The sequence below is a fragment of the Triturus cristatus genome, chromosome 8 (assembly GCF_964204655.1).
Source record: "Triturus cristatus chromosome 8, aTriCri1.1, whole genome shotgun sequence".
NCBI classification, from domain to species: Eukaryota; Metazoa; Chordata; class Amphibia; order Caudata; family Salamandridae; genus Triturus; species Triturus cristatus.
The window spans coordinates 856,630,841-856,657,245 of record NC_140591.1 but is presented as its reverse complement, the minus strand read 5'-3'; the positions used below and the strand labels follow the sequence as shown (position 1 = coordinate 856,657,245).

The following is a 26,405-nucleotide window of genomic DNA, read 5'->3' as shown; positions in this document are numbered from 1 at the left end:
TGGAATGGGCGTGCAATGGGGGTCCCTCACATTACCTTGCTGGGAGTTGGTGGTGGGGGGTGCATTGCGTTCCACCGCTGAGAGAGAGGGGACTGAAATGCAGGCGCCCGTGGGTTTGAATATCGAGAGAGACAGCTGGGCGCTGTGAGGCCTCATGTAGGTGGGAGGCCGTGGACAAGGCTGACACGGGCTGCAAATTGGGGCAGCTCATTGGCGACGGATGGGGGGGAGGGTTTGGCCACTGTGTCCGGTTATTTAATTCAACTCGCTCATTTATGCATACAGACTATCACCAATTCCCCACAAGTTCTGTTACTTTTTTTAAATGTTGTTTACATTCGTACTACCTTGCACAAATAGGTTGTTGCCCTGGGAGCAAGAGTTTACAGACAAGGAACACAGGGCAGAAAGAGTCAGAGAAAGCAAACCGTATTTGTTTTTAATAAACCTTACCTTTTTTTGTTCAACAAAATGCACACAGGTGGAATTGTGAATACAAATGTAAGCTTATGTGTTTGATGCATGCTGATTATAGTCGGTGCGCCTCATTCCTCCACTCCCAGAGCGCGGATGCGCAATGGAGGGTCCCTGTTTCCAGTACAGAAGGATGGTCTTAATGTGCAGCTGATCGGGAAATCTGGAAAAACAAAGAGTTCTGTTCTGCCCTCTACATTATAAAACGTCACTCTACCCTTTTCATAGTTGACATAGACCCCCACAGTTCTGGGGCGGACCGTTGGATAGAGGCGGGTCCCAGGAGGAGGGAAGGTGAGAGCCCAGTAATCTTCATAGTAGCGACCAACTTCCCAATAACCAGTCGCGGGAGTCCTCATTAACAGCCCCCTTCTGTCCACAGACTCGTCGCACACCCCCAAGCTCCAAATCTTTCCATCGCCTACTTCGACTTCCCAGTAATGTCTCCCCGAGGTGAGCTGCTCCACTCCCACCACAGCGTTCCATGTATCATATCTCTGGGGGGTTTGCTTTACTATATGCCACACGTCTCCAAACCTCACACTTTTCCGATCCAAAGACAAGTAGAGCCGTGGATGAGCAGAGCGAGAATCCAGATTAATATCCCCTAGGAAGGAAAGAATAAAAAAACTCAGGCCAAATGATTCAAACAATCAAAATGCAGCAAAACCATTACAGAGAACAACCACAACAGCCCCACTAAACCAAGACTATATGCTCCTGAGCACAGTTGCTTCTATTGCTTGTTATGCATATACATACTGCTATGGATGTCACAATATCAACTACAGTCCATCGTGACTAGGGGAACAAGCTTGCGTAGAGAATAAGGTTAATATGAAGTAAATGAATGCACTAGAGGGGGTGTTGTCACTGTGCTTATATATAATTTGTGAAGTATCAGAATTACACTTTTGGTCAGACTGTTAGGTGTATCAGGGTGAGTTAAGAAAGTGTGTTTCAAATTTCCAGTCCTCTTTCTACCTCTGGTACAAACATGTATGCCAAAGAGACCTCAGGCAACTGTATTACACTTTGGTTACAGTAAAGGAAATTGACTGATTGAAATAAATGACTCTTTATATAAACATCCAATGGATTAGAATTCCTCTCATCCAGCATATCCAGTTTCTTTCTTTTGTCTGTGAACTAAAAGCAGAGGGAAAGGCATCCATCACCCCGCCCAGGTGTCTCCCATGTGCTTGGATTTTGTACTCCGCGAAGGATCATTGATCCTGAACATGTATATGGGCCCTTAAAGATGGACTAAATGCTTTTTATTTAGATTACAGTCAATCACCCCTAGGCTGTGGTCTAATACTTGGCTCGTGAAAGTGACAGTAAATCTGTGAAAAGAAGCAGATGGTCCACTCAGTGAGACACCTGTCCGCCCAAGGAGAGACCACTCTGCTAATATGGCTAGGAGTGAGTCACATATTCTGGCATTGAGATCGGCACAGCAAGTTCCTAGAATCTGAAGAGATCCACTATGAAAAGTCTAAGCAAACATTGAGTCTATTACCTCTTGTCATTCTCCCATTTCCCCACAGTGACTGATTTCACACCCATGAAAGACAGATGCCCAAAATTAAACATTATTAAACTTTAACTCAAATTAGCTCTGGAAGGAATCACATTTTTTTGAGCCGTCTTGACTAAAAGTTAACCTACGCAAGAAAGTCTCAACCACAACCAAAGTGATTTTCACCCCAAAATACAGTGCACACTCTAGTCTGGTTTCAGAACCTTTACTAAGAGAATTCTGATTCAGTATCACCGTCGCATAGGTTGTATATTCTGGATCCCATCGCTTGTAAACCATTAAAGCAACATCCACCATACTACCTCTGAACTAAGTCTTCAACTGAAATGCTCCTTATAGATTGTCATCACTTGGAACATTCAGTCAGTTGCACAAGTGACATTTGGCACTCTCACAAATTCCTGATGTAAAGGGATGTATGACTCCTCCCCATCTCTATAACGACCAAGGGATGGATCACAAAACATTTTTTGGCTGGCATTAATACCCTTCCTTGGTTGTAAATAGTGTGGTACTTGGTGCAAACATCGTGTACTACTGTATCGTGAAAAAAGATTAGCCAAGGTGGTAATAGACAATAAGCATATTTTCACAAATTTATTACATTGAATTGGAGCTGTCGTAGCACGACGAAACATCCTCACAAAAGCATTAAAACACCACACCACCAAGTACCAAATGGCCAGTTGGCGTGCTCCTGTCTCTAATTCTCAGTATTATCTGACCCAGAGAATTTGTTCCCTTTCCATCTTGGTCAACGTGTTGTGCCCATTTTTAAAAGTCAGTGATAGACTATAGGGGCTCAGCTGCTTCGAGTCTTGCCAAGAAGACATTTGCCTGAAAGACAAGCAAGGCCAACCTCACACTGCATCAGGACGGAGATTGTTTCTCTGCATCTCTCCCATCTTTTTCACTGGAAGATAGACCTCTTTGTTATGTGCCTGTGTTAGCAAAAGAAGGGGAAAGAGCTCAAAAACCACTGTGGTGAAAAACTCGCTGTTGGTGGTTTCCCAACGTTCTCTTTCTCCACTGCATCCTTTTTATTCGTTTGGCCCTGAGGCGGTGACATCTGTGGCCTTCCTTCAATTTTCCTGTTCATTCTTTTGACCCAGAGGTTGTGACATTTGTGGCCCTTGTTCTGTTGTCCTGTGACATTTGTGTCCTGTTCATTCTTTTGCTCCAGAGGCTGAGACATTTGTGGCTTTTCTTCTGTTGTTCTGGTTATTTTTTTGCCCTTGATGCTGTGACATTTGTGGCCCTTCATCTCTGGTCCCGTGGAAGCAACATTTGTGGTCCTTCTTCCATTGTCCTGTTTCTTCATTTGCCTCAGAGGGTGTGACATTTGTGGTCAGTCGAGTACAGTGTTATATGCCTGGTTCACTACCAGCACTTACTAGGAAGTCCATATCACTCCTGTCACCCACATCCAGAAAGTACACATCACGCTTGCGTAACTGAGCCATTGGCATGTTACATAATAATTAACAGACTGAGCTGCACATTCCCTAAAGCTGGTCACCTGTCTGACTCATCAATCCAGCTGAGATGCCCCCTGCCCTGGACCTCTTAGACATAGCATTTCACAACAGAGTCCCCAACAGAGGGACTCTTCCTTCAGCTATCTGTGCTGATGCATGTTTTAAATTGGATTACTGGTTGAGGGGGTGGAACCCTGCTCATGCAGCAATCACAATTTGTGTCAGGGTGCAGTCACAAGCAACCCCCAATTTTTCTGTGCTCAACCCACTGGTAGCTTGGCACAAGAGCAGTCAGGATTAACTTAGAGGCAATGTGTAAAGTATTTATGCAGCACATCAAACAGTAATAAAGTGACATCATAACAGGAGAAAAATCCCACACCAATTTAGAAAAAGAGAGTAAAATGTAATAAATTATTTGAGAACAAAAAAACAATCAGTACACCCGGCATGCCATTTAAGTGAAAATACTGCCTAGAAGCAAAAAGCACCAACTGTGGTTATCAGGCCGACAGCAATGGAGCGCTGCCTGGGGACAGGGACCAAGAAGAATAACCTTCAAGCTCCTCACCCATGCATACAAGGCCCTCCACAACATCGGACCTGCATACATAAACAACTGCCTTTCCTTCCACGCTCCCATGAGACACCTCCGATCAGCTGATCTCTCTCTGGCCTACATCCCACGCATCTACAAGACCAGAACGGGAGAAAAGTCCTTCTCCTACCTCGCAGCCAAGGCCTGGAATGACCTCCACGTCTGGCAAGTACCTACACTGCCCAAGTTCAAGAAAGACCTCATGACCTGGCTCTTCGGATGACCCCAGCACTCAATGGAGCTGCCCCCCCAGCGCCTTGAAACCCTGAGTAGCTGTGCTTCACAATTCCCTGATTGATTGATTGAAGTTAGGTCTTCTGAACAAAGTACATTAATTCTTGGTTTGCAGAGCATTGCAATATCTTGTGTCGAGGATGTGTTGCGCAGTGGAGTTCTGATGAGCTGGAGGCTGCAAAGCGGAGTCCGGAATCGTGAATGTGTTGTGTAGCAGCAGTTGCAAAGAAGCTGCGGGGCTACGATGCGAAGTCCTGCATCATCATCGAGGATACCATCAATGAGGGAATGTGAAGGCGTGTATCGAGGATGCATCCAGCAGCAGCCTTTCCGAGGAATCTGCAGGCTGCAAAGTGAGGTTCTGCATCAGGGATAAGTCGCGCTGGGGCAGTTCAGAAGTAACTGCAAGGAGATGCATCGCACTGCTTTGATTCTGCTCACAGGATCATAGCTTGGCTTGCAAAGCACCTTCAGGCCCACTTTCAAGGGTCCAGGACTGGGGTGGCACCAGTTGGAGGGCAAGACTTACAGCAAGTAGAGTCCAGGTGCTTGGTTCAAGATGGTTGGAGCTTTTTCTGTCCCTGAGGCTGTAATCCGGAGGACAGCCAACTAGCCCTATCTCTGTTCATGGGGAAGTAACCTCCTGCTAATGAAGGCTACAGGTTGTTCTAGGCCCTCCTCATAAGACAGCCTCTACGCCATGCTTTGAAGCTTCTATCTGCACAGTGAACTCCTCAGAGAACTCAAGAGCCTTGAGTACAGTTGCTGTACACATGGCCTCCTTGAGGGTGTCAAAGGCTTCCTGACAGGCCTCTGTCCAGTTCACATTCTAGGGCTACTTCCCTCAGCACAGTTAAGGGGCTAACAATGGTGCCATAACCCTTAACAAACCTCCTGAGATATCTGTTGAGAACCAGGAAAGCTTTCACCTCAGTCTGTGTTTTGGGGGTTTGCAGGGTAGGATAGTCTCAATCATGGTCTGGAGGGGCTGCACCTTGACCTTCCCCTGCCCACCATGTGGCCCAGACACACCACAGTAGCCTGCCCAATCTGGCACTTATTGGCCTTGATAGTCAGGCCCACCTGCTGCAGGGCCTGAAGCACCTCCGGAGGTGGTAAAGTTATTCCTCCCAGCTGGAGCTGAAGACAGCTATGTGATCCAGGTAAGCGGCACAGAGTGCCTCCTTCCTAGCCGTGACCCTTTTCACCAATCTCTGAAAGGTGACATAGGCGTTCCTTAAGCCAAAGGGCATCACACAGGACTGAAAGTGCCTTCTGGGGTTGAGAATGCAGACCTCTTTTTTGCCCTCTCAGTCACAGCAATCTGACAGTACCGTGATGTGAGATCAAAGGTACTAAGGAACTTGGCAGTGCCCAGCCTGTCAATGAGTTCCTTAGCTTGGGGGATGGGGTGAGCGGCAGTCTTGGTGAATGAACTGAATCCACTGTAATCCTCACAGAACCTAACTCCTGGAGTGGCACCTGGTGGGGCAGCATTGATTACCATCACAACTGGGCTGGACTAGGGACTGTTGGAGGGCTCAATCACCCCTAATACCAGCGTCTTGAAGACTTCCATTTTACTCTTTAGTACTCGCCCTCACCTTATCCGACAGCCACTAAATTTTGTTTTTGACAGGCATACTGTCCCCTGTATCAATGTCATGGGTACACAAGCCGGTCTGCTGCCTATCTGAAAATACCAGGATGGAGTGTTGTCCTAAATGGTCAAACACTCTGGTCAAACTGTCTCAGAATTACCTGCATTCTGCTCACAACAATCACTGTTAAATGTCCCCCTTGTTCAGTGAGCACGAGGTGCGCTTCGCGCACCGCGCGCCCACTTTACGCAGTTAGTGCCGTGGATGGGCCATGTACGCACGATGCGCTTCGCGCACCGTGCGCACATGCAGGACATATTATGCGCTTCGCTGTGAAATGTAAGCTTTTACATTTTCTACATATGTGATGTGCCATGCACAAATGGTGCCCGGCAGGCACCATTTGCACACTGGGTGGGGAGAGTGTGGATAATTTTTTTTTTTTTTTTTTTTTTACCGTACGCGTACGGTAAGCATAATCGGCGATTTTTCGTAAAAGAAAAAAAACTGAAATTTTTGACCTTGGGGGAACTGTGGGGACCCATTAATCAAGGCTAGGTGGTAAGGAGCTGTCTAAACAGTTCCTTTACATGTTTTTTGCCTTTGTTTTTCCTCTCCGCTTAAGAGTGCGAGAGAGAAAATGGCGGCCGCCGCTTCCTGGTTTCGACCGATTCGAATGTTTACTAAGATCTAACAGCCAATCAGAATCGCGCTCGCGCACGTCACCGTACGCGTACGGTAAGCGCACCGTAAGCGCACCGTAAGCTGGCTCAGATATATATATTGATTTAAAGGCTATTTTCTCAGAATCTACTGAACAGATTTACACCAAACCTACAAAAGGCACTTCCTTGACCTGTAGACTACCTCTCTGCCAAATTTCAAGGAACTCTGTTCAGCCGTTCGGGCTGTAGCTGTGTCTAAAGGTCCTATGGAAAAATGCATGGGAAAAACGCGTTTTGGGACCCCCCTTTTATCTCAGCCCCCGCTTGACGAATCCCCCCGAGACTTTCAGGGTAGGAGCGGAGCATAGCGCCCCATTAGTTTTGAAAATTTCGCGAGGATTCGTAAACCGGCGCCAAAGTTATTCCAAATAGAATGTTGCGGTTTTCCTATGGAAACAGGGTCCTAACTATAACTACCTACTGGCGACCGCCAGTAGGTAATATATATATATATATATATATATATATATATATATATAATTCACTTAAAAAACCATAGGTTTCACACAAGTTATAGTTAGCTGTACATTTCACTCGTAAAAAACCAATGAAATTCCACGTTATAGTTAGATCAGGTAACTATAACTTGCGCGCCCACAATAAACTGCTGATGACGTCACATATTACATCACTTATGACATGGTCAGTGACATCACTCATGACATCAATGATGACATCTGAAATGACACATTGTGCATTGCGGTCGCAATATATATATATATATATATATATATATATCATGTGATCAAGGCCGTTCGTCGGCCGAAACGCGTCATGACATAAGGGAGATTTCAATACTTTAAAATAAACAACAGTATTTACCGACGAAGAGGAGTTCGTGCATTCTTTTTTTCCTGGAGAAAACCGATGAATGCTTTGTGTCCATATATATATATATAAATTCACTGAAAAAACCATAGGTTTCACACACGTTATAGTTAGGAATTAGCATTTAAAAAACCTTGCAAATTCACTGAAAAAACCATAGGTTTCACACATGTTATAGTTAGCTGGACATTTTATTGATAAAAAACCAATGAAATTCCCCCGTTATAGATAGTGCAGGCAACTATAACTCACGCGACCGCAATCCTCTGCTGATGCTAATACTGTATTTAGACACTTATTTGCCCATGTCTTCTTCCATTAAATTTTAGCTATACATATATTACAAATATTTTTTTTTCATAAAGACACATATGTCATCAGCAGAAGATTGCGGTCGCGTGAGTTATAGTTGCCTGCACTAACTATAACGGGGGAATTTCATTGGTTTTTTATCAATAAAATGTCCAGCTAACTATAACATGTGTGAAACCTATGGTTTTTTCTGTGAATTTGCAAGGTTTTTTAAATGCTAATTCCTAACTATAACGTGTGTGAAACCTATGGTTTTTTCAGTGAATTTGTACGGTTTTTTAAATGCTAAGTTACTTTACGCCATTCGTGGCGTGCGCGCCCAGTTAACGCAGTTCGTTCCGTGCGCGCACGGTGCGCTTCGCGCACCATGCGCGCACAGTGAGCACGCGGTGCGCTTTGCGCACCGCGCGCCCACTTTACACAGTTAGTGCCGTGCACGCACGGTGGTTGTGCCCACGTTATGCGGGATGGGCCATGTACGCACGATGCGCTTCGCGCACCGTGCGCACATGGGGGACATATTATGCGCATCTTTGTGAAATTTATTCTTTGTTTATTTCTTACCTATAATAAGCCATGCACAAATGGTGCCATTCGGGCACCATTTGCACACGGGGTGGGGAGGGTGTGGATAATTTTTTTTTTTTTTAATTTTTACCGTACGCGTACGGTAAGCGTAATCGGCGATTTTCCGAAAAAAAATCATTTTTTTTTTTGGGCTTGGGGGTTGTTTGGGGACCCCTATATCAATGCTGGGTGGTTAGGATCTCAAGAAACTGCCTCTTTAGACATTTTTGGGCATCGTTTTTGCTGCCCAACTCAGAGAGCGAGAGAGAAAATGGCGGCCGCCGCTTCCTGGTTTCGACCGATTCGAATGTTTACTAAGATCTAACAGCCAATCAAAATCGCGCTCGCGCACGCCACCGTACGCGTACGGTAAGCGCACCGTAAGCGCACCGTAAGCTGGCTCAGATATATATATTGATTTAAAGGCTATTTTCTCTGAATCTACTGAACAGATTTACACCAAACCTACAAAAGGCACTTCCTTGACCTGAGGACTACCTCTCTGCCAAATTTCAAGTAATTCTGTTCAGCCGTTCGGGCTGTAGCTGTGTCTAAAGGTCCTATGGAAAAATGCATGGGAAAAACGCGTTTTGGGACCCCCCTTTTATCTCAGCCCCCGCTTGACGAATCCCCCCGAGACTTTCAGGGTAGGAGCGGAGCGTAGCGCCCCACCTATTTTGAAAAATTCGCGAGGATTTGTCGACCGGCGCCAAAGTTATTCAAAATAGAATGTTGCGGATTTCCTATGGAAACGTGGTCCTAACTATAACTACCTAGTGGCGACCGCCAGTAGGATATATATATATATATATATATATATATATATATATATATATATATATATATATATATATATATATATATATATATATATATTCACTGAAAAAACCATAGGTTTCACACATGTTATAGTTAGCGGAAATTTTACTGATAAAAAACCAATGAAATTCCCCCGTTATAGTTAGTGCAGGCAACTATAACTCACGCGACCGCAATCCTCTGCTGATGCTAATACTGTATTTAGACACTTATTTGCCCATGTCTTCTTCCATACATTTTTAGCTATACATATATTACAAATATTTTTTTTTCATAAAGACACATATGTCATCAGCAGAAGATTGCGGTCGCGTGAGTTATAGTTGCCTGCACTAACTATAACGGGGGAATTTCATTGGTTTTTTATCAGTAAAATTTCCGCTAACTATAACATGTGTGAAACCTATGGTTTTTTCAGTGAATTTGCAAGGTTTTTTAAATGCTAATTCCTAACTATAACGTGTGTGAAACCTATGGTTTTTTCAGTGAATTTGTACGGTTTTTTAAATGCTAAGTTACTATACGCCATTCGTGGCGTGCGCGGCCACTTAACGCAGTTCGTTCCGTGCACGCACGGTGCGCTTCGCGCACCGTGCGCGCACAGTAAGCACGCGGTGCGCTTCGCGCACCGCGCGCCCACTTTACGCAGTTAGTGCCGTGCACGCACGGTGGGCACGCGGTGCGCTACGCACACCGCGTGCCCACGTTACGCTAGATGGGCCATGTACGCACGATGCGCTTCGCGCACCGTGCGCACATGGAGGACATATGATGCACTTCGTTTTGAAAGGTAATATTTTAATTTTTCGTAATTTTTACAAGCCATGCACAAATGGTGCCCTTCGGGCACCATTTGCACACGGGGTGGACAGAGTGTGGATAATTTTTTTTTTTTTTTTTTTTTTTAAAATATTATAGTTTTTCTCTTCTCTTATAAGCCATGCACAATTGATGGCCTTCGGCCGCCAATTGCACACGGGGTGGGGAGAGTGTGGATAATTTTTTTTTTTATATAATTTTTTACCGTAAGCGTAATCGGCGAAATTAGCGAAAAAAAAAAAATTCAGTTTTTGCCCTTGGGGGATCTTTGGGGACCCCCCACCTTGGCTATGTGTGTGGGAGCTGTCTAAACAGCCCCTTTACATGTTGGCGAATCTTCGCGAAATTTTCAAAACTTATGGCCAGCTCCGGTCATCTCCTATCCTGAAAGTTTCGGGGTGATTTGCCAAGCAGGGGAGAGTAAAAAGGGGGGTCCGAAAAACGTGTTTTTTCCATGTTATTTTCCATAGGAAACTTTAGACACGGCTACAGCTCGAACTGCTGAACGGAATTACACCAAATTTGGCAAAAAGGTAGTGCTTGGTTCAGAAAGCGTCCTTTTTTAAAAATGGTGTAAATCCGTTCAGTAGTTTTTGAGATATTAAATGAAAAAAATCTTTATGTATCTGGGCGGGACCTAACTACACAAGCACAAGCTTGGCAGCACGACCCCTTACACTACCGAAACACAGCTGCACTACCCTAAACCCTAAAACACGACCCCTATACTACACAAACACCACTTCACTACACCAAACCTTAAAACACTACCTCCAGCATGACCCCCTACACTACACAAACACCACTGCCCTACCCTAAACCCTAAAACACTACCACCAGCACGACCCCCTACACTACCCAAACACCACTGCACTACCCTAAACCCTAAAAAACACCCCCTACACTACCCAAACACAACTGCACTACCCTAAACCCTAAAACACGACCCCCTACATTACAAAAACACCACTGCACTACCCTAAAATCTAAATCACTACCCTCAGCCTGACCCCCTACACTACACAAACACCACTGCAGTACTCTAAAACACTACCCCCACACTACACAAATACCACTGCACTAAACCCTAAAACACTACCCCAGCACGAACCCCTACACTACACAAACACCACTGCACTACCCTAAACCCTAAATCTACCCTCAGCATGACGCCCTACACTACCCAAACACCACTGCACTACGCTAAACCCTAAAACACTACCCCCAGTATAACCCCCTACACTACACAAACAACACTGCGCTACCCTAAACCCTAAAACACTGCCCCCAGCACTACCCCCTACACTACACAAACACCACTGCGCTACCCTAAATATTACCCCAGCACTACCCCTACACTACCCAAATACGACTGCGCTACCCTAAACCCTAAAACAGTACCCCCAGCACGACCCCCTACACTACCCAAACACCACTGCGCTACCTTAAACCCTAAAACACTACCCCCTGTACGACCCCAACACCACTGCGCTACCCTAAACCCTAAATCTACCCCCACACGACCCCCTATGCTACCCAAACACCACTGCGCTACCCTAAACCACTACCCCAGCACAACCCCCTACACTACACAAACACCACTTCACTACCCTAAACCCTAAAACACTCCCCCCAGCACGACCCCCTACGCTACCCAAACACCACTGCGCTAACCTAAACCCTAAAACACTACCCCCAGCACGACCCTCTACACTACACAAACACCACTCCGCTACCCTAAACCCTAAAACACTACCCCCAGCACGACCCTCTACACTACATAAACACGACTGCACTACCTTAAAGCCTAAAACACTACCCTCAGCACGACCCCCTACACTACAAGAACACCACTGCACTACCCTAAACCCTAAAACACTACCCCAGCACAACCCCTACACTACACAAACACCACTGCACTAACCTAAACCCTAAAACACTGCCCTCAGCTCGACCCTCTACACTACACAAACTTCACTGCACTACCCTAAACCACTACACCCAGCATGACCCCCTATGCTACCCAAACACCACTGCACTACCCTAAACCCTAAAACACTACCCCCAGCATGACCTCCAACACTACAAGAACACCACTGCACTAACCTAAACCCTAAATAACTACCCCCAGCACAACCCCCTACACTGCCCAAACACCACTGCACTACCCTAAACCCTTAAACACTTCCCCCAGCATGATCCCCTACACTAACCAAACATCACTGCACTACCCTAAACCCTAAAACACTACCCCCAGCATGACCCCCTACACTACCAAAACACCACTGCACTACCCTAAACCATGACCCCTACACTACACAACCACCACTGCACTACCCTAAACCCCAAATCTACCCCCAACACGACTTCCCTACACTACCCAAACACCACTGCACTACCCTAAACCCTAAAACACTACCACCAGCACGACCCCCTACACTACTCAAAAACCACTGCATCACCCTAAACCCTAAATCTACCCCAGCACGACTCCCTACACTACCCAAACACCACTGCACTACCCTAAGCCCTAAAACACTACCCCCAGTACGACCCCTTACACTACCGAAACACAACTGCACTACCCTAAACCCTAAAACACGACCCCCTATACTACACAAACACCACTTCACTACACCAAACCCTAAAACACTACCCCAGCACAAATCCCTACACTACACAAACACCACTTCACTACCCTAAACCCTAAAACACTACCCCCAGCACGACCCTCTACACTACCCAAACACCACTGCACTACCCTAAACCCTAAAACACTACCCCCAGCACAACCCTCTACACTACACAAACACCACTGCACTACCCTAAAGCCTAAAACACTACCCCCAGCACGACCCCCTACACTACAAGAACACCACTGCACTAACCTAAACCCTAAATAACTACCCCCAGCACGACCCCCTATGCTACCCAGACACCACTGCGCTACCTTAAACCCTAAAACACTACCCCAGCACGACCCCCTACACTACACAAACACCATTTCACTACCCTAAACCCTAAAACACTACCCCCAGCACGACCCCCTACGCTACCCAAACACCACTGCGCTACCCTAAAGCCTAAAACACTACCCCCAGCACGACCCTCTACACTACACAAACACCACTGCACTACCCTAAAGCCTAAAACACTACCCCCAGCACGACCCCCTACACTACAAGAACACCACTGCACTAACCTAAACCCTAAATAACTACCCCCAGCACGACCCCCTACACTGCCCAAACGCCACTGCACTACCCTAAACCCTAAAACACTACCCCCAGCACAACCCCTACACTACACAAACACGACTGCACTAACCTAAACACTAAAACACTGCCCACAGCTCGACCCTCTACACTACACAAACATCACCACACTACCCTAAACCCTAAAACACTACACCCAGCATGACCCCCTATGCTACCGAAACACCACTGCACTACCTTAAACCCTAAAACACTACACCCAGCATGACCTCCTACACTACCCAAACACCACTGCACTACCCTAAACCCTAAAACACTACCCCGGCACGACCCCCTACACTACCCAAACACCACCGCACTACCATAAACCCTAAAACACAACCCCCAGCATGACCCCTACACTACACAAACACCACTACACTACCCTAAACCCTAAATCTACCCCTAGCACGACCCCTACACTACCCAAACACCACTGCACTACCCTAAACCCTAAAACACTACCCCCAGCACAACCCCTACACTACACAAACAGCACTGCACTACCCTAAACCCTAAAACACTACCCCCACCACGACCCCCTAGAGTACCCAAACACCACTGCACTACCCTAAACCCTAGAAAAGTAACCCCCACCCCATGCCCAATCCCCCTTACCTGTCACTCCTCGTGGTTCCTGCTTCACGTCGTATCTGAGGGGCGGTGCATGTCGTTGTGAGGAAACAGAACAGCCTATGTTTCCTTACAACAACGTGGATCATCTAAATTTTTTAAGAACGCATGGTCATTTACCATACATACCTTTACAACGAAATTCGTTGTAATGGCATGCGTGGTAAATGACCATGCATTCTAAAAAAATGCGTAGTAATGGCTTCGCGATGTACAACGCATGCATGGTAATGCATGCGTTGTAATGGTATTGCGAAGTAAAAAAAGTCGTTGTAACAGCTGTTTACCGATTGAAGCTGGCCCCTGTTCTTCAGTGAGTCTTTTATTTGATTAGGAGGAAGGAATGTGTTTTTTTTACCGAAAAGTGCATTCTCGACTGTTGTATTGCGAAAGTGTCTGCATGGTCTGGTTTCACTTCCGGTGAGAGAGTGGAAGAGTCGGTTTAGATCTAAAGGAGTTCTGTTGTTGGATGGGACCGCGACACGTCATCAGAAAACACAGCTATTGGAAAGCGTCCTCCCCGAAGTGTGGAGCAGTGCCATGAGAGGTCAACGAGTGTGCGTCCCTCCGCAGTTTGCCCGTACTGTGCCGTTCTAGGTTACGGGAGGCAGAAGCGGCATCCATCGCAGGTCCTCTTGTACACTAAAAAAAGGACCAAACAATTCTTTCCTTCCTTTTCTTCTTCTGCTGCAGCATCTGTTCCTCCTCCTATACTGCAAGTGGATCAACTTCGGCAAAACTCGAAGCCGTAGTTGTATTAAAAATAAACAAACACACAAAAAAGGTATATCAATATAAAGAGAAGCAAGAAATAGGTCTTCTCTCTATCAAGGACAAAAAGTAAGGGAAATATCAGAAGGATGGATCCTCCCTCTTTCACAATGAAAATTGATTTCAGCCAATCAGATTCCTTTTTAGGTCTCGAGCATAGGAAAAAGACCTTTAGTCATTGGCACAGCTTTGCGGGCAAAAACGTGCACGCGTTCCATTGCTTCCAATGGCAATGCATGCACGTCTGGAGATTCCCTTGTGGGAGCAAGCTTTTTCGCCATGTATTATCAATTATCTCTCCTGGCGCCGCTCGCTCCCGGCTAGGAATTTCTCCTGAATTCTAACCTCAGCTCCGCTACTGACATAGAGTGCGATCCTGGATAAGTCAGGTGATGTAATTCATATATCTGCCAAAATGTAGAAACGAATGGCAACGCACCTCATTTCAATATTATTCTCTTTAGACAAAGACTAAACATTGTCTCAAATATAGCGCTATATAAAAAGTATTGCCACATCATATAGACGCTGAAAATAGTTTCCATTCACGAAAACATGAAAGGTGCAATCCCTATGGGTCTAGTTGGCAAAGCAGAGCCCCCTCAGAGAGGCACACCTCCAAACTCCATCATCAACCTTCCTTTCTAATCTGCACCTGTTGTGTAAAGATGTTTTGCACAGTCAAGCAAACCCCTGCCCGCTCTCTAGCAACAGAAGACACTTCCATTTGAGTTGAAAAATATTTATTTTCAGCTGTTCACCCAGACCACCCACAAAAAAAGTCTAGACACACAAACACTTGAGTAACATAACCATGACAGAAATATTAAACATGTGAAAGCAAACTGCCAAAACATAACATTCTTGTTCTCTTCCGGGTATGATGCCAATGACAGTCTGTGGGTAGTGCCAACTAAACTCAGCGTAACAGTGTTCAATGAATGTTACCTCCTCTGCCACCAGAACCCACGCCTTTAATTTTTTTTCACTTCGATTGCCTTTATTGTTTTTAAAGAGTGCCCTGTAAATAAATGAAAGTAATGTAACTGGCCAAAGGAAAGCACAAGCTTACACAGCACACGATCCTCGTGTCCCTGCCCCCTCCCCTCCTTAGAATGCGATAACCATGACCTGGGAAACAACATTTGTTTAACATCCTTTCTTGTCACGCTTTTGGAATTATGGACAGCCTTTCCTTGACTTTGAGAAGCCAAATGTTTAGAGGTGTGTGTGGAGGGAACTCAACCAATGAGTACATTTTGGACTCTCAGTTCCAGAAATGTACTGACAAATCCTGGCTTCCCCTCTTAACTGCATTGTGTGATTCTGGGCAAATGAATTTATTGCACCATGAATCTGTTTCCAGCGCTTAAAAATCGGCTAAATTGCTGCACGAAACGCTATATAAATAACTGGACATTGCATATAAGAAAATATACTGCAAGAACTGACCAGGAAGACCAAGTATAGTGAGTTTTAAAATAAAACAAACAAGCATTGGCATAGCTAATAGGTCTCGCCTTTGGGACCTTATAAGTGTTTAGTTATCCAGCACAACATCCTTGGTGCAACAACATCAACTGTTGCCTGGCTAAACACTTATAAGGTCCCAAAGGCGAGACCTATTGGCTATGCAATGCTTGTTTCTTTTGCTGACATGAAGTCGCGTAGGGTGCACGCACTCGTCACGCACCCTTCGCGCACCCGCGAAAATCATATATATCATTATACACTATAAATACAAATTTCTATACATTTTTAATAAGTATATTAGCAAAACTGTTCAGTCTAATATCATATTCAAACTTTCTATAGTCATTTTTTCAACTTTAAAAGTACGCCGAAGTCTCGACTTCGGCTCGATCTCAGCGCGATCATGGCACGACCCCGGAGATACGCGTGGGGAGCTGTTGCACACATTAAGCGGCTACACCGCGCAGTTCGTAACTTTACTTTCGTCGAAATTATATTGAAAATAATACTTTAAAAATACTTTTATTATTAAATTTAGACAAACACTTAAAGGAAAACTTTTATTTATAATTAATTTAAAGATATTTCATACTTTACAAATTATGCCAAAGTCGTGACCTCAGCGCACCTTTTCAAAATGGCTACCGGAATGTGAGCAGCCATCGTGTAGGAGGAGCGAAGGGTGCGCGACTTCTGTATAATATTACAAAAAAAAAGAATGAATATAGTTTTCCTAACTAAAAATTATTCACAATTTTTTTTAATATATATATATATATATATATGTATAGAAAATAAAAGAAAACATAGGTTTGAGGTACATTAGACTTACAAATTTTCATTTAAAAAAGCCTTTGAAATTCACTGAAAAAACCATAGGTTTCAGGCACGTTATAGTTAGAAATTAGCATTTAAAAAACCATAGAAATTCACTAAAAAACCATAGGTCTCCCTGTGCTGATGCTAGTTCTGCCATTGTTGATACTACTGATATTTCTTCATGTGCTCAAAGTGCTGAGTGTTCATTTCACACTAAGGTTGAAGAATCATCTTCTTATATTGGCAGCTTAGACGACAGTACTTTCCTGGCTCGCCTTGCTGACTGTTCATCATCCTGTTATGACAATACAGCCAACTCTTTGTTGAGCAGTGACATAATAGAGGCACCTCGAATCAAAGAAACTAGTCAGAGAGCAACATCAAAATCCCACCCGGCAAGGGAATTCTTGGCAGACGACTTGTCACTGAATCATTATAGCAACCCAGTGCAACCAAAACTTCAAACATTCCCCTTATCTGCATGCAGTATTTTTAATGGAGATTACAAAACCCATCCTTGGGAAAAGTATTAAGTACTTAAAGATGCTGTTTATTGTTTTGCATGCAGGTATTTTAGTGCTGTTTCTGTGGATGGAGGAGTACGTGAAACAGGTTATGTTGAGTTTGTTGATATTGGCTTCAGTAAGTAGGAAAGCTTACTTGTTCTTTGTCCAAAGATTCACAGTCAGAGAGGCATAAATCATCAGTTATTACTTGGACCAACTTCAGAAGATTACATCAGCAGTCATTTTCTTCCATGATAGTAAGAGGTACTGAGCAGGACATTGAGGAGAATAGACAATATGTGGAGCAGCTGCTTCAGGTAGTATGTTTCTTGAGTCGTCAAGGGCTTGCATTCTGTGCCACAGATCAAACTGAGGATTCTCACAATAGTGGAAATGTCATTGAATTGTTAGAGATGATTTCTGATAAAGACAAGAGCTTAAAGGAAAAATGTCCAGGAGGTATTGGCCCTATACCTCTCCTGATTACCAAAATTACATGATATCTGTGGGGGTAGTGCTTGTCCAGAAGCGTACTGTCAAAACAGTGACAAAATATTTTGTGGTGCTAGTTGATGAAACCAAAGATGTCTCCCATAAAGAGCACCTGAGTTTTACCATCAGCTTTGTTGATGGTGATGGAAATGATAGGGAAAATGAACTAGGGTGTTACCAAATGGAGAAGTTGGATGCCTCCAGCCTTGCTGCAGCCATTGTTGAAGCAGTATGTGACTGGAAGAAATATGTTGCACAGTGCTACGATGGAGAATCCGTTATGAGTGGCCTATTTAATGGTGTCCAACAAAAACAAGAAACATCGCATCTCAAGCAATTTATATACGCTGCCATGCCCATCACATTACCTTGCATTAGTGCAAACAGTAACTAACATACAACCAGTAAAATATTTATTTTCAACATTGCAAGCAGTTTATGTTTTTCTTTCATAAAGTTCACCAAGGCATGAACTCTTTGTGAAAGCTCAGAAAGAGCATATTCTGTATGTAATGGAGCTAGAAATACTCTCAGGTATGAGGTTGTTTTACTGGTACTCCTGTGTTAGAAAAGCAAGGATGTGATTTTAGTTTATTATCATTGTTCTCGGTGTAACAGAATCACAATAACTTGACAAGGAGGCTAGTTCAGAAGCCAAAGAACTTCTTAAGAACATTGAAAACGTTGTTTTCTTGCTTACATTACATTCTATGGAAATTATTCTCTGAAAGATTCTTAGTCTATTCGAAGAGCAAAGAACTTGATTTGCCGAGAGCATCTGATCTAATTAGGTCAACAAAAAGTGATTTAGTGAAACTCTGTCAAGACAGTCAATGACCAAATTCTGAAGTCAGTCTAAGGACTTAACAGAGCAGTGTGGAATTGAGATTCAAGAAAAATCCAATCCAAGGGCTCTACCTTTGAGACACCATAAATTGAGTAACAAACCGACAGATTATTTCCTCAGTACCTCTGTAGGGAAAAGATCCATTTTGATGTCTCAGAAAGTCAAACTCCACTGTCTGAGCGGTTAAAGCAGGACGTTTATTTCCCTACTTTGGATAGATTTGTAAATGAGTTTGATGCTCGATTTACAGACAACATGGGCCTCATGTCTGCTATTGGAATGTTCAATCCAAAAGCTGCACATTTTTGGGACTTTTCCTCTGCCCTAGGTATTGTTGACAAATATCCAAAGGCTGCAGTAGACTGAAGTCTTCTACAATCCAAACTGGGAACTAAAACATTTCATCTTTCAGACAAGAATGTATCAGGTATTCACTCTGTCAGGCAGTCTCTCATGCATCTACCAGTAGTGTTTCCCCAGGTTCTGGATCTTTTATGTCTAGGTCTTACATTATGTATTACTAGTGCTACAAAAGAGAGATTCTTCTCCTGTATGAAAAGGGTAAAAACTTGAAGACAAGAGACTAGTGATTTAATGATAATGGCAAGTGAATCTAATGAGGTTAAGCAGCTAAATTTGAATGAAGCCATCAACAGATTTGCTGACATGCACAACCGGAGCTATCCTCTGATAAATGAGCTGTCCCTTTACCTCATTCAGAGATGCAGAGAAGCAGCTTCACACTTTGCAAGGCAAACAACAGTTACTCCTCAATCAGTCTCTATTCCCCTTGAGGTCTATGCCACCTGAAGAAATCTGCCAGTAAAATCTCAGCAGCCAGTACTCTATGCAGGGGCAAAAAGACAGAAGCTATCATGCTGTCAAACAGTATCCGCCTTCTCCTGATAGCGAGGCAAGCAACAGCTATTTCCCAGTCAGTCTCCTCTTCTCACCTTGAGGCATATGCCCCCTGAAGATATCCACAGTGATCACAGAAGTCAGCAACCTATGCAGGGGCACACATACATGCTGCAAGCATATCCACCTCCTCAATATGGCCAGACAAAGAACTGCTGCTCTCCAGTCAATCTGTTTTCACCTTGAACCATCTGCTGTCCGAAAACACCAGCCATTGATCACAGAAGAAAGTATCCTCGGCAGGGGCAGGAGGACAGCATCTACCACACTGCTAAGCAGGGCCTGCGTCCTCATCATAGCCAGGCAAACAATAGTTACTCCTCAATCAGTCTCTATTTCCCTTGAGGCCTATGGCACCTGAAGATATCTGCCAGTGATCAAAGAAGTCCGTAACCTATGCAGGGGCAAAAAGAGAGCAGCCACCATGCTTCTAAGCACTATTGTCAAAGCACCAACTTGTTGTCGATTTCGTTTCTTTCTGTCACTGTGGATATGCAGCCTCATCACAATAGCTTGTCATGTGTAGAAATATGGGAACAGTATTAAAAAGTACTGTTAGCCACCTTGAGATCTTGCAGCCAAGCACTTGCTTTCCACCTCCTTGTTCTCTCATCAAGACTGGCATTTATCAGTACAGCAACTATTCTTTGTACCAGCTAGTATCCTTTTCAGAGATCTGTATACCATATCTAAGGCATTGTCAGCCTATTCTGGGTTTCATATTAGCTGAGCATCATTTTGCCCTCAAGTCAGTCTCTACATAGGAGAATGCCCCAATTATCACTATAACCGCTGCTTCTCATACCAGCACATACAATCCTAGATAGGGACATGTGAACTGTTGGCCTCTTTCTACAACCCAGTCAGCGCCTTCTTCATTTCAAGGAAGCTGAGCAGCAGCATCTCTTCCTATCAGGAATGCAGTATCAACATGACAGCCAGTATCTTCATCCATGTGAGTAAAATCTTCCCAAACTTTCTTAACACTTTAAACATGCTAATGCAGAACAAGCATATTATTGATCAACACAAGTACTGTACCAGTGATATGCATTTTCATTGTAGAAGAAATTGATAGTCAACCTGGAAATGTTCAATGGCTCCACAGGTTTAGAGGTATGTATACCATGTCATGGAAAGAAGGTTTCTAGGAGAACTTGACCTGAACTAAATGGCACTGTTATCTACGTTTCAAGACTTAGATGTAATTACATGGTACTCTTTGTTTCTAAAACAATGGAGAAAGTGAACTTGTTTTGAACATAATAGGTCCAGCAACCTACCCATTGCATGTTATTTGATATTGATAATGGCTGATTTCAACTTATCTAGTATTCTCCATTGTTGTACACTATTTGATAGGTTGTTAATCGATGCTACATTATTTTAATTGTATATCTGAAGATGCTACCTGAAACAATGTATGCAGCTGCATTTTCACAAAGATTTGACACATTTTTGTTTATTGGGTACTTCTTTTGTATCTGTAGAGATTTTCCAGCCTCTGTGTGTGATGTAAGTAACCAAAAGTTAGATGCATCACTTCCTGTGATAGCACCAAGTCAAAGGTCATGAAGTGTTGCTTTCTTTGATTTCATGGGGGTCCAAGGGGCAGGTGATGTCACTTCCTGTGATGTTATCAGGTCAAAGTTTGTGAGATGTCACTTCTTGTGACCTCATCGGAGTGGGTTGCATGGCATATAATGTCACTTCTGCTACCACTTGCATTTTGATGAATCAACGTCCACCGGTATGTGGTTTTAAAAAATAATTTCTTTTGTTGTTCTCTCTTGTCAGCCATGTTTAATAAAGGAAGAAAGGAGGAAGGGATGGTAGAATGTCAGAGATTCAAAAATAATCTGTTAACAGGAGTGTGGGTGTTAAAAAAGTAAGTATATTGCACATATGTAGAGAGATTTTTGGGTTCACAATGTTAAAGGTTCATCAATCTGAGCCAGTGGAAGTACCATTTCTGCTGAAGTATGGCCTCTGTCTCTCTGTCCTTTTATGCTATAACCAAACCACCAGAAAGCTAGCCAAACCCAGCTCCAGTTAGACTAGATTAGGGAGACAAGCAGGGGAGCGGAGCACAGTAGGTCTCCTAAGGGGATAGACCTTTGACAAAATTGTGACTACAAAGCCTCCCCCTCAAAGCCCCCCGTTGGGACCTCACGCCCTGTCTTACCTTGAAAATTCCCGGAAGAAAACAGCGGCAGGTATTAGACGTTTCCCTTAAATATTAATAACATATGTACTAGTGTGTTACATGTTAATTGCATGACCACTCTGCACTCACGTCTCTGGGGGAAGTGACCTCTTCGCATTCCACCCTGACGAAAGCCCAGGACCATAAATAGACCAGCATTAGGGCTGAAACATTTTGGTGTTAAGTTAGGGTCATAGGACCATCATATCCTCCCACCCTACCATAGTCATGTTTAACCTTTCCCTACCATTCCACCAATAAAGTATACTTTAGGAGTGGGAGAGGAATTTTATCTTAACGTTACGCCCCCATACCAAATATCTCCATAAGTGCTCCCTGAAATACGGTCGAGCCTACCATGACCTCTAGGAGCCACGGTGAGCCCTATGATGAAGCATGTCACTATTAAGAGTGAGTGAGGGCTATACTAACAAAAGGGTCTCCCTTCCATCTCATCTTTCAACCCAGGGACATCACTGAATCAGCTAGGTGTGGACTCTTTCAGGTGTTCTGTTCCACTTCAGAACAGCCCCTCCAAAATCATTGGTTGTTTCTTCCCCTTCCTTCCCCTCTGTCTCTTTCACCACGTAGGGACCTTGCCAGGTTCAAGGAAGGACTTATTTTACATCAAACAAGTGATCCATAGGGAGGATATATTCCTTCCCACCTCCTCAGGGAGTCCCTCTCTGCCCCACAGAGGCCCCGATCTTTGAGAAATGAACTACTGGAGTATGGCCTCTGTTTCTCTGTCCTTTTATGCTATAACCAAGCCACCAGGAAGCTAGCCTAGCCCAGCTCCAGTAAGACTAAGACATCTCCACGAGGAAACACTATAGACCTATTACCTGACACCCATGTGCTCCTGTGCTGAAAGTCCCATATGCAGAACACCAATCCCAGACTGCATGGAGTTCAAAACCACTTGCCACCTGAAGATGACTGCATTTATGCACTCACTGTTGTTAACATGGAGGGGTAGCAGCATCAATGCTGATTTTTCTCCAAAGAAACCAAATCCAAACTCTATATTCAGGACAAATGTTGCCCTATTGTTGTGCAGACTATGAAGTCGGCTTATGGGGGCATAAGGTTGCCCATTATGGTCAGTCAGGGTGCACAAAAGAGAATGGCTTGGCAGTTCTAAGGAACAATGGCCATCATGGGTGCCATCTCATCACACTATCAAGTTGTGCTAGTTTTAATTTGAGGAGGCCACTGAGGAGTAGGTTTCTGTTATAATTTCTGTAGAGAACCAATGCCTGAACCTCAAGTTTTTGTTTTTCTTATTCTCCTCTGATGATATTAGGCCTTCTTCACAGTGGTTTTGATGTGACCATCAAGATGTAATCCATTATCAAGATGAAAACCACAGTCGCACTACCCAAAGGCGCTGCGCTAGTTCTCCCTGCCTGAGTACTGATATTTAAACCCACGTGCCTGCTGCGCGAGCGGGGACGCGCCAGGTACCAATCACACATGTCAATAGCTACAGACACATGACCTTCCTCCAACTCAACCCCCAGTTCTGTTACCTACCCCCCAGTTACGTTTGGATGTTTGGTACGCCATACACGCTGCTGCGCCACTCACCTTGACAGGTTATCCGCTATATGACTCTCACGTGGTGAGACTAATGGACTATGTATGCTGAGACTGACTAAACATGGTGCATGAACATCTCTTGCCTGGACATAATGCCTTCCGATCTGATGTATGTGCGAATATGCCCAGTTGTAACACACGGAATGCTGTCTATGTTATTGCTACAGGCTGTAACGCTGTGTCATGTTATATGGCGATACGGATGTAAACTTTAATAAAATCAATAAACGCAAATAAAAAAGACTGAAAACCACAGATTAGCAGATTGTTATACCTACAAGGGATGAAGCCAGCAATAAATCAAAGAGTTGCCCTCAGAGAGCGGAAGAACTCAAATTTAGGCACTTCGGGTTGAAATGGAGAGGAAATTATGATACAACAAGCAAACAGATCTACAGGGACTCTGTCAAAATTTACCAATCCAAAGTGAAGGAGGCAGAAGCGCTATACTATGAGGAAAGAATCAACTCCGCCTCAAACGCCCCATGTGAAATTTTTAAGATCGCCAAGCACCTCCTAAAACTAACAGTCAGGGATGTTCCACCGGACTGCTCAACGCACGCTGTGACGAACTTGTGAGCACTTTCTCAGGGTAATTCCCTTGATAGACAGGGACACCCTAGTGAACATATGTGCCTCAGTAAAATATGGCTCTCCAAATGACCCAGCACCTCCTCAATATTTTAGCAAGGCCGGGGATACTATCTTCCCAGTGTTGCTTAAGCTGATAAACTCCTCCATTTCAATCGGACTAATACCCCCACCCTGGAAACACGCCATGGTGAGGGCACTATTGAAGAAATCCAGTCTTGACGCTGAAACACTTGGAAACTATGGCCCCATTTCCCTTCTCCCTGGGATCAGCTAAATGCTAGAAAAGCATGTTAACTCTGCTTTTCTTGAATCTAATAATATACTCCACCCGTCTCAAACTGGATTTCGCCCCCAACACGGGACTGAAACGGCATTACTCGCAGTGGTCGAAAAGGCCAAGATGATCCTAGACACAGGAGGATCGATGGCCATCATCCATTTGGACCTCAGTGCCGCCTTCGACACTGTTAACTACGACATCCTGATCCACAGATTGAGGAATGTTGGTCTATCAGGTAGTGTCATCACCTGGTTACAGTCCATCCTCAAGGACAGGAGCATTCAAGTATTTGAAGGGGATAACTCGTCAGATTAAATCCCACTTGGCTCCCTCAGGGCTCATCCCTGAGCCTGACTTTGTTCAATGTCTACATGAGCCCGCTGGCACAGATTGTCCTCTCCTTTGGGATAGACATTGTGACGTACGCCAATGACACCCAGTTAGTGGTTGCCCTAAACCACCCAGGATCCACCTCATCCAGTCTAGGCCCCTGCCTGGAGAGAGTCCCCAAATAGATGGAACTCTTCTTCCTCAAACTAAACAGAGACAAAACAGAGCTCATGATGCTGGGCAACCCACCCATTTCTGGCATCGGCCTAGCTTGGCCAAGCTCTCTCAGCTCCCCACCCACACCCAAAAACAAAAATCAGATCGAAAGTCTAGGCATGTGGCTAGACCAGTCACTCACTTTTGATCATTAGGCAACTAAACTGGCAGTATCTTGCTATGGCAACCTGCGGATGCTCTGTAGACTTCTTCCGCTCCTCCCTTTTTCATCAAGAAGACTCATGGTCCAGGCTTTAATCCTCTCTCGCCTCGACTATGGAAATGCTCTGCATTTAGGAGCTCCTAGGGCTACCCCAAACAAACTGCAAGCCATCCAGAATTGTGCAGCATGGATGCGTTTTATGATTCCCATCGGCCACTCTGCAAGGCCTGCTCTAAAAACCCGGCACTGGCTCCCGGTTGCGGACAGAATAAAATTCAAGTCTCTATGTATTGCCCACAAATATTTCTGGAAGAAAGGCCCCCCCATCCTTCAAGCCATCGTCTCCCCTTACCACCCTAATAGACTCCTTCATTCATCCAGTTCCTACCTAGCTGCGGCCCCTAAAATCAACAGGATGAGAAGTAGTGGTCGTTCCTTCCACTTTACCTCTGCTAAGCTCTGGAACACGCTCCCCCTCCACCTCCGATCGGAACCAAATCTATTTCCCTTCCGTAAACTTCTGAAAACTTTGTTTTTTCAAAACCCCTCCTATTAAGCTGTCGTGACCTGCCTCTCTCTCGGCTAGCGCTGGGGCGCCTTTGGGTAGCCATGCATTCTACAAATATCCATAACGTAACATAACATAACTGAGCATGCATTGAGACACCTACTTATGGGCATATTTATCAATGTTTTTGCATCGTCCTCGAGCCAACCAAGAGCGTGCCACAGCAAAGCAAAACCTAGATGATATTTATAAACCACACAAGGCCGTCTTGCGTGGCTCTGCGAGGCTTGGCAAATCAGGAGTAACGCAAGGCAGCGCAAGTTGCTGCCTTGCGTTACTCTAGCCCAAAGAGGCATTCCATGGGTGGAGTGTGGGTGTTCCCATGCACACACCAATGCATACACCCATGGATTCTGAAGCATTCCCAGAATAACCAAGACTATTAACCTCAAAATCCTAACAAACAGAATGGACATTGTAGTGCTAAAATGGTTCGGATCCTATCTTTCTAATGGAACGCAACTCATCAAAATAGGAAATCCTTTATCTACCTGTATCAATGTCTCATGTGAAGTGCCACTGGGTACTGTTCTTGATCGATTGCCCTTCAATGTCTATGTAGAACTATTAGGCAAAGTGCTAACAAAAAAAATTGCTGACAGTGCCCAAACATGCACTATAATCAAATAATCCAACAGCTTCAATGTAAGAAGTTGGATTATTATTTGTGGTAGGTGGCTAGCCACCATAAGAAATATTCACAACCCTTGTCAGGATGATCCCTAAAAGTGGTCA

At 44.4% G+C, this 26,405-nt stretch overlaps 1 protein-coding gene across 1 annotated transcript in view; it reads right to left on the bottom strand.

Moving 5' to 3' along the window:
* Window positions 1-545: 545 nt before the first annotated feature.
* The window catches only part of LOC146805170 (E3 ubiquitin-protein ligase TRIM39-like), a 476,909-nt gene continuing 451,049 nt past the window's right edge, over window positions 546-26,405 (bottom strand). Inside the window, exon 8 of the mRNA XM_085622362.1 lies at window positions 546-1,081. Within this exon, the coding sequence (XP_085478488.1) occupies window positions 546-1,081 (536 nt within the window). The remainder of the gene's footprint in view (window positions 1,082-26,405) is intronic.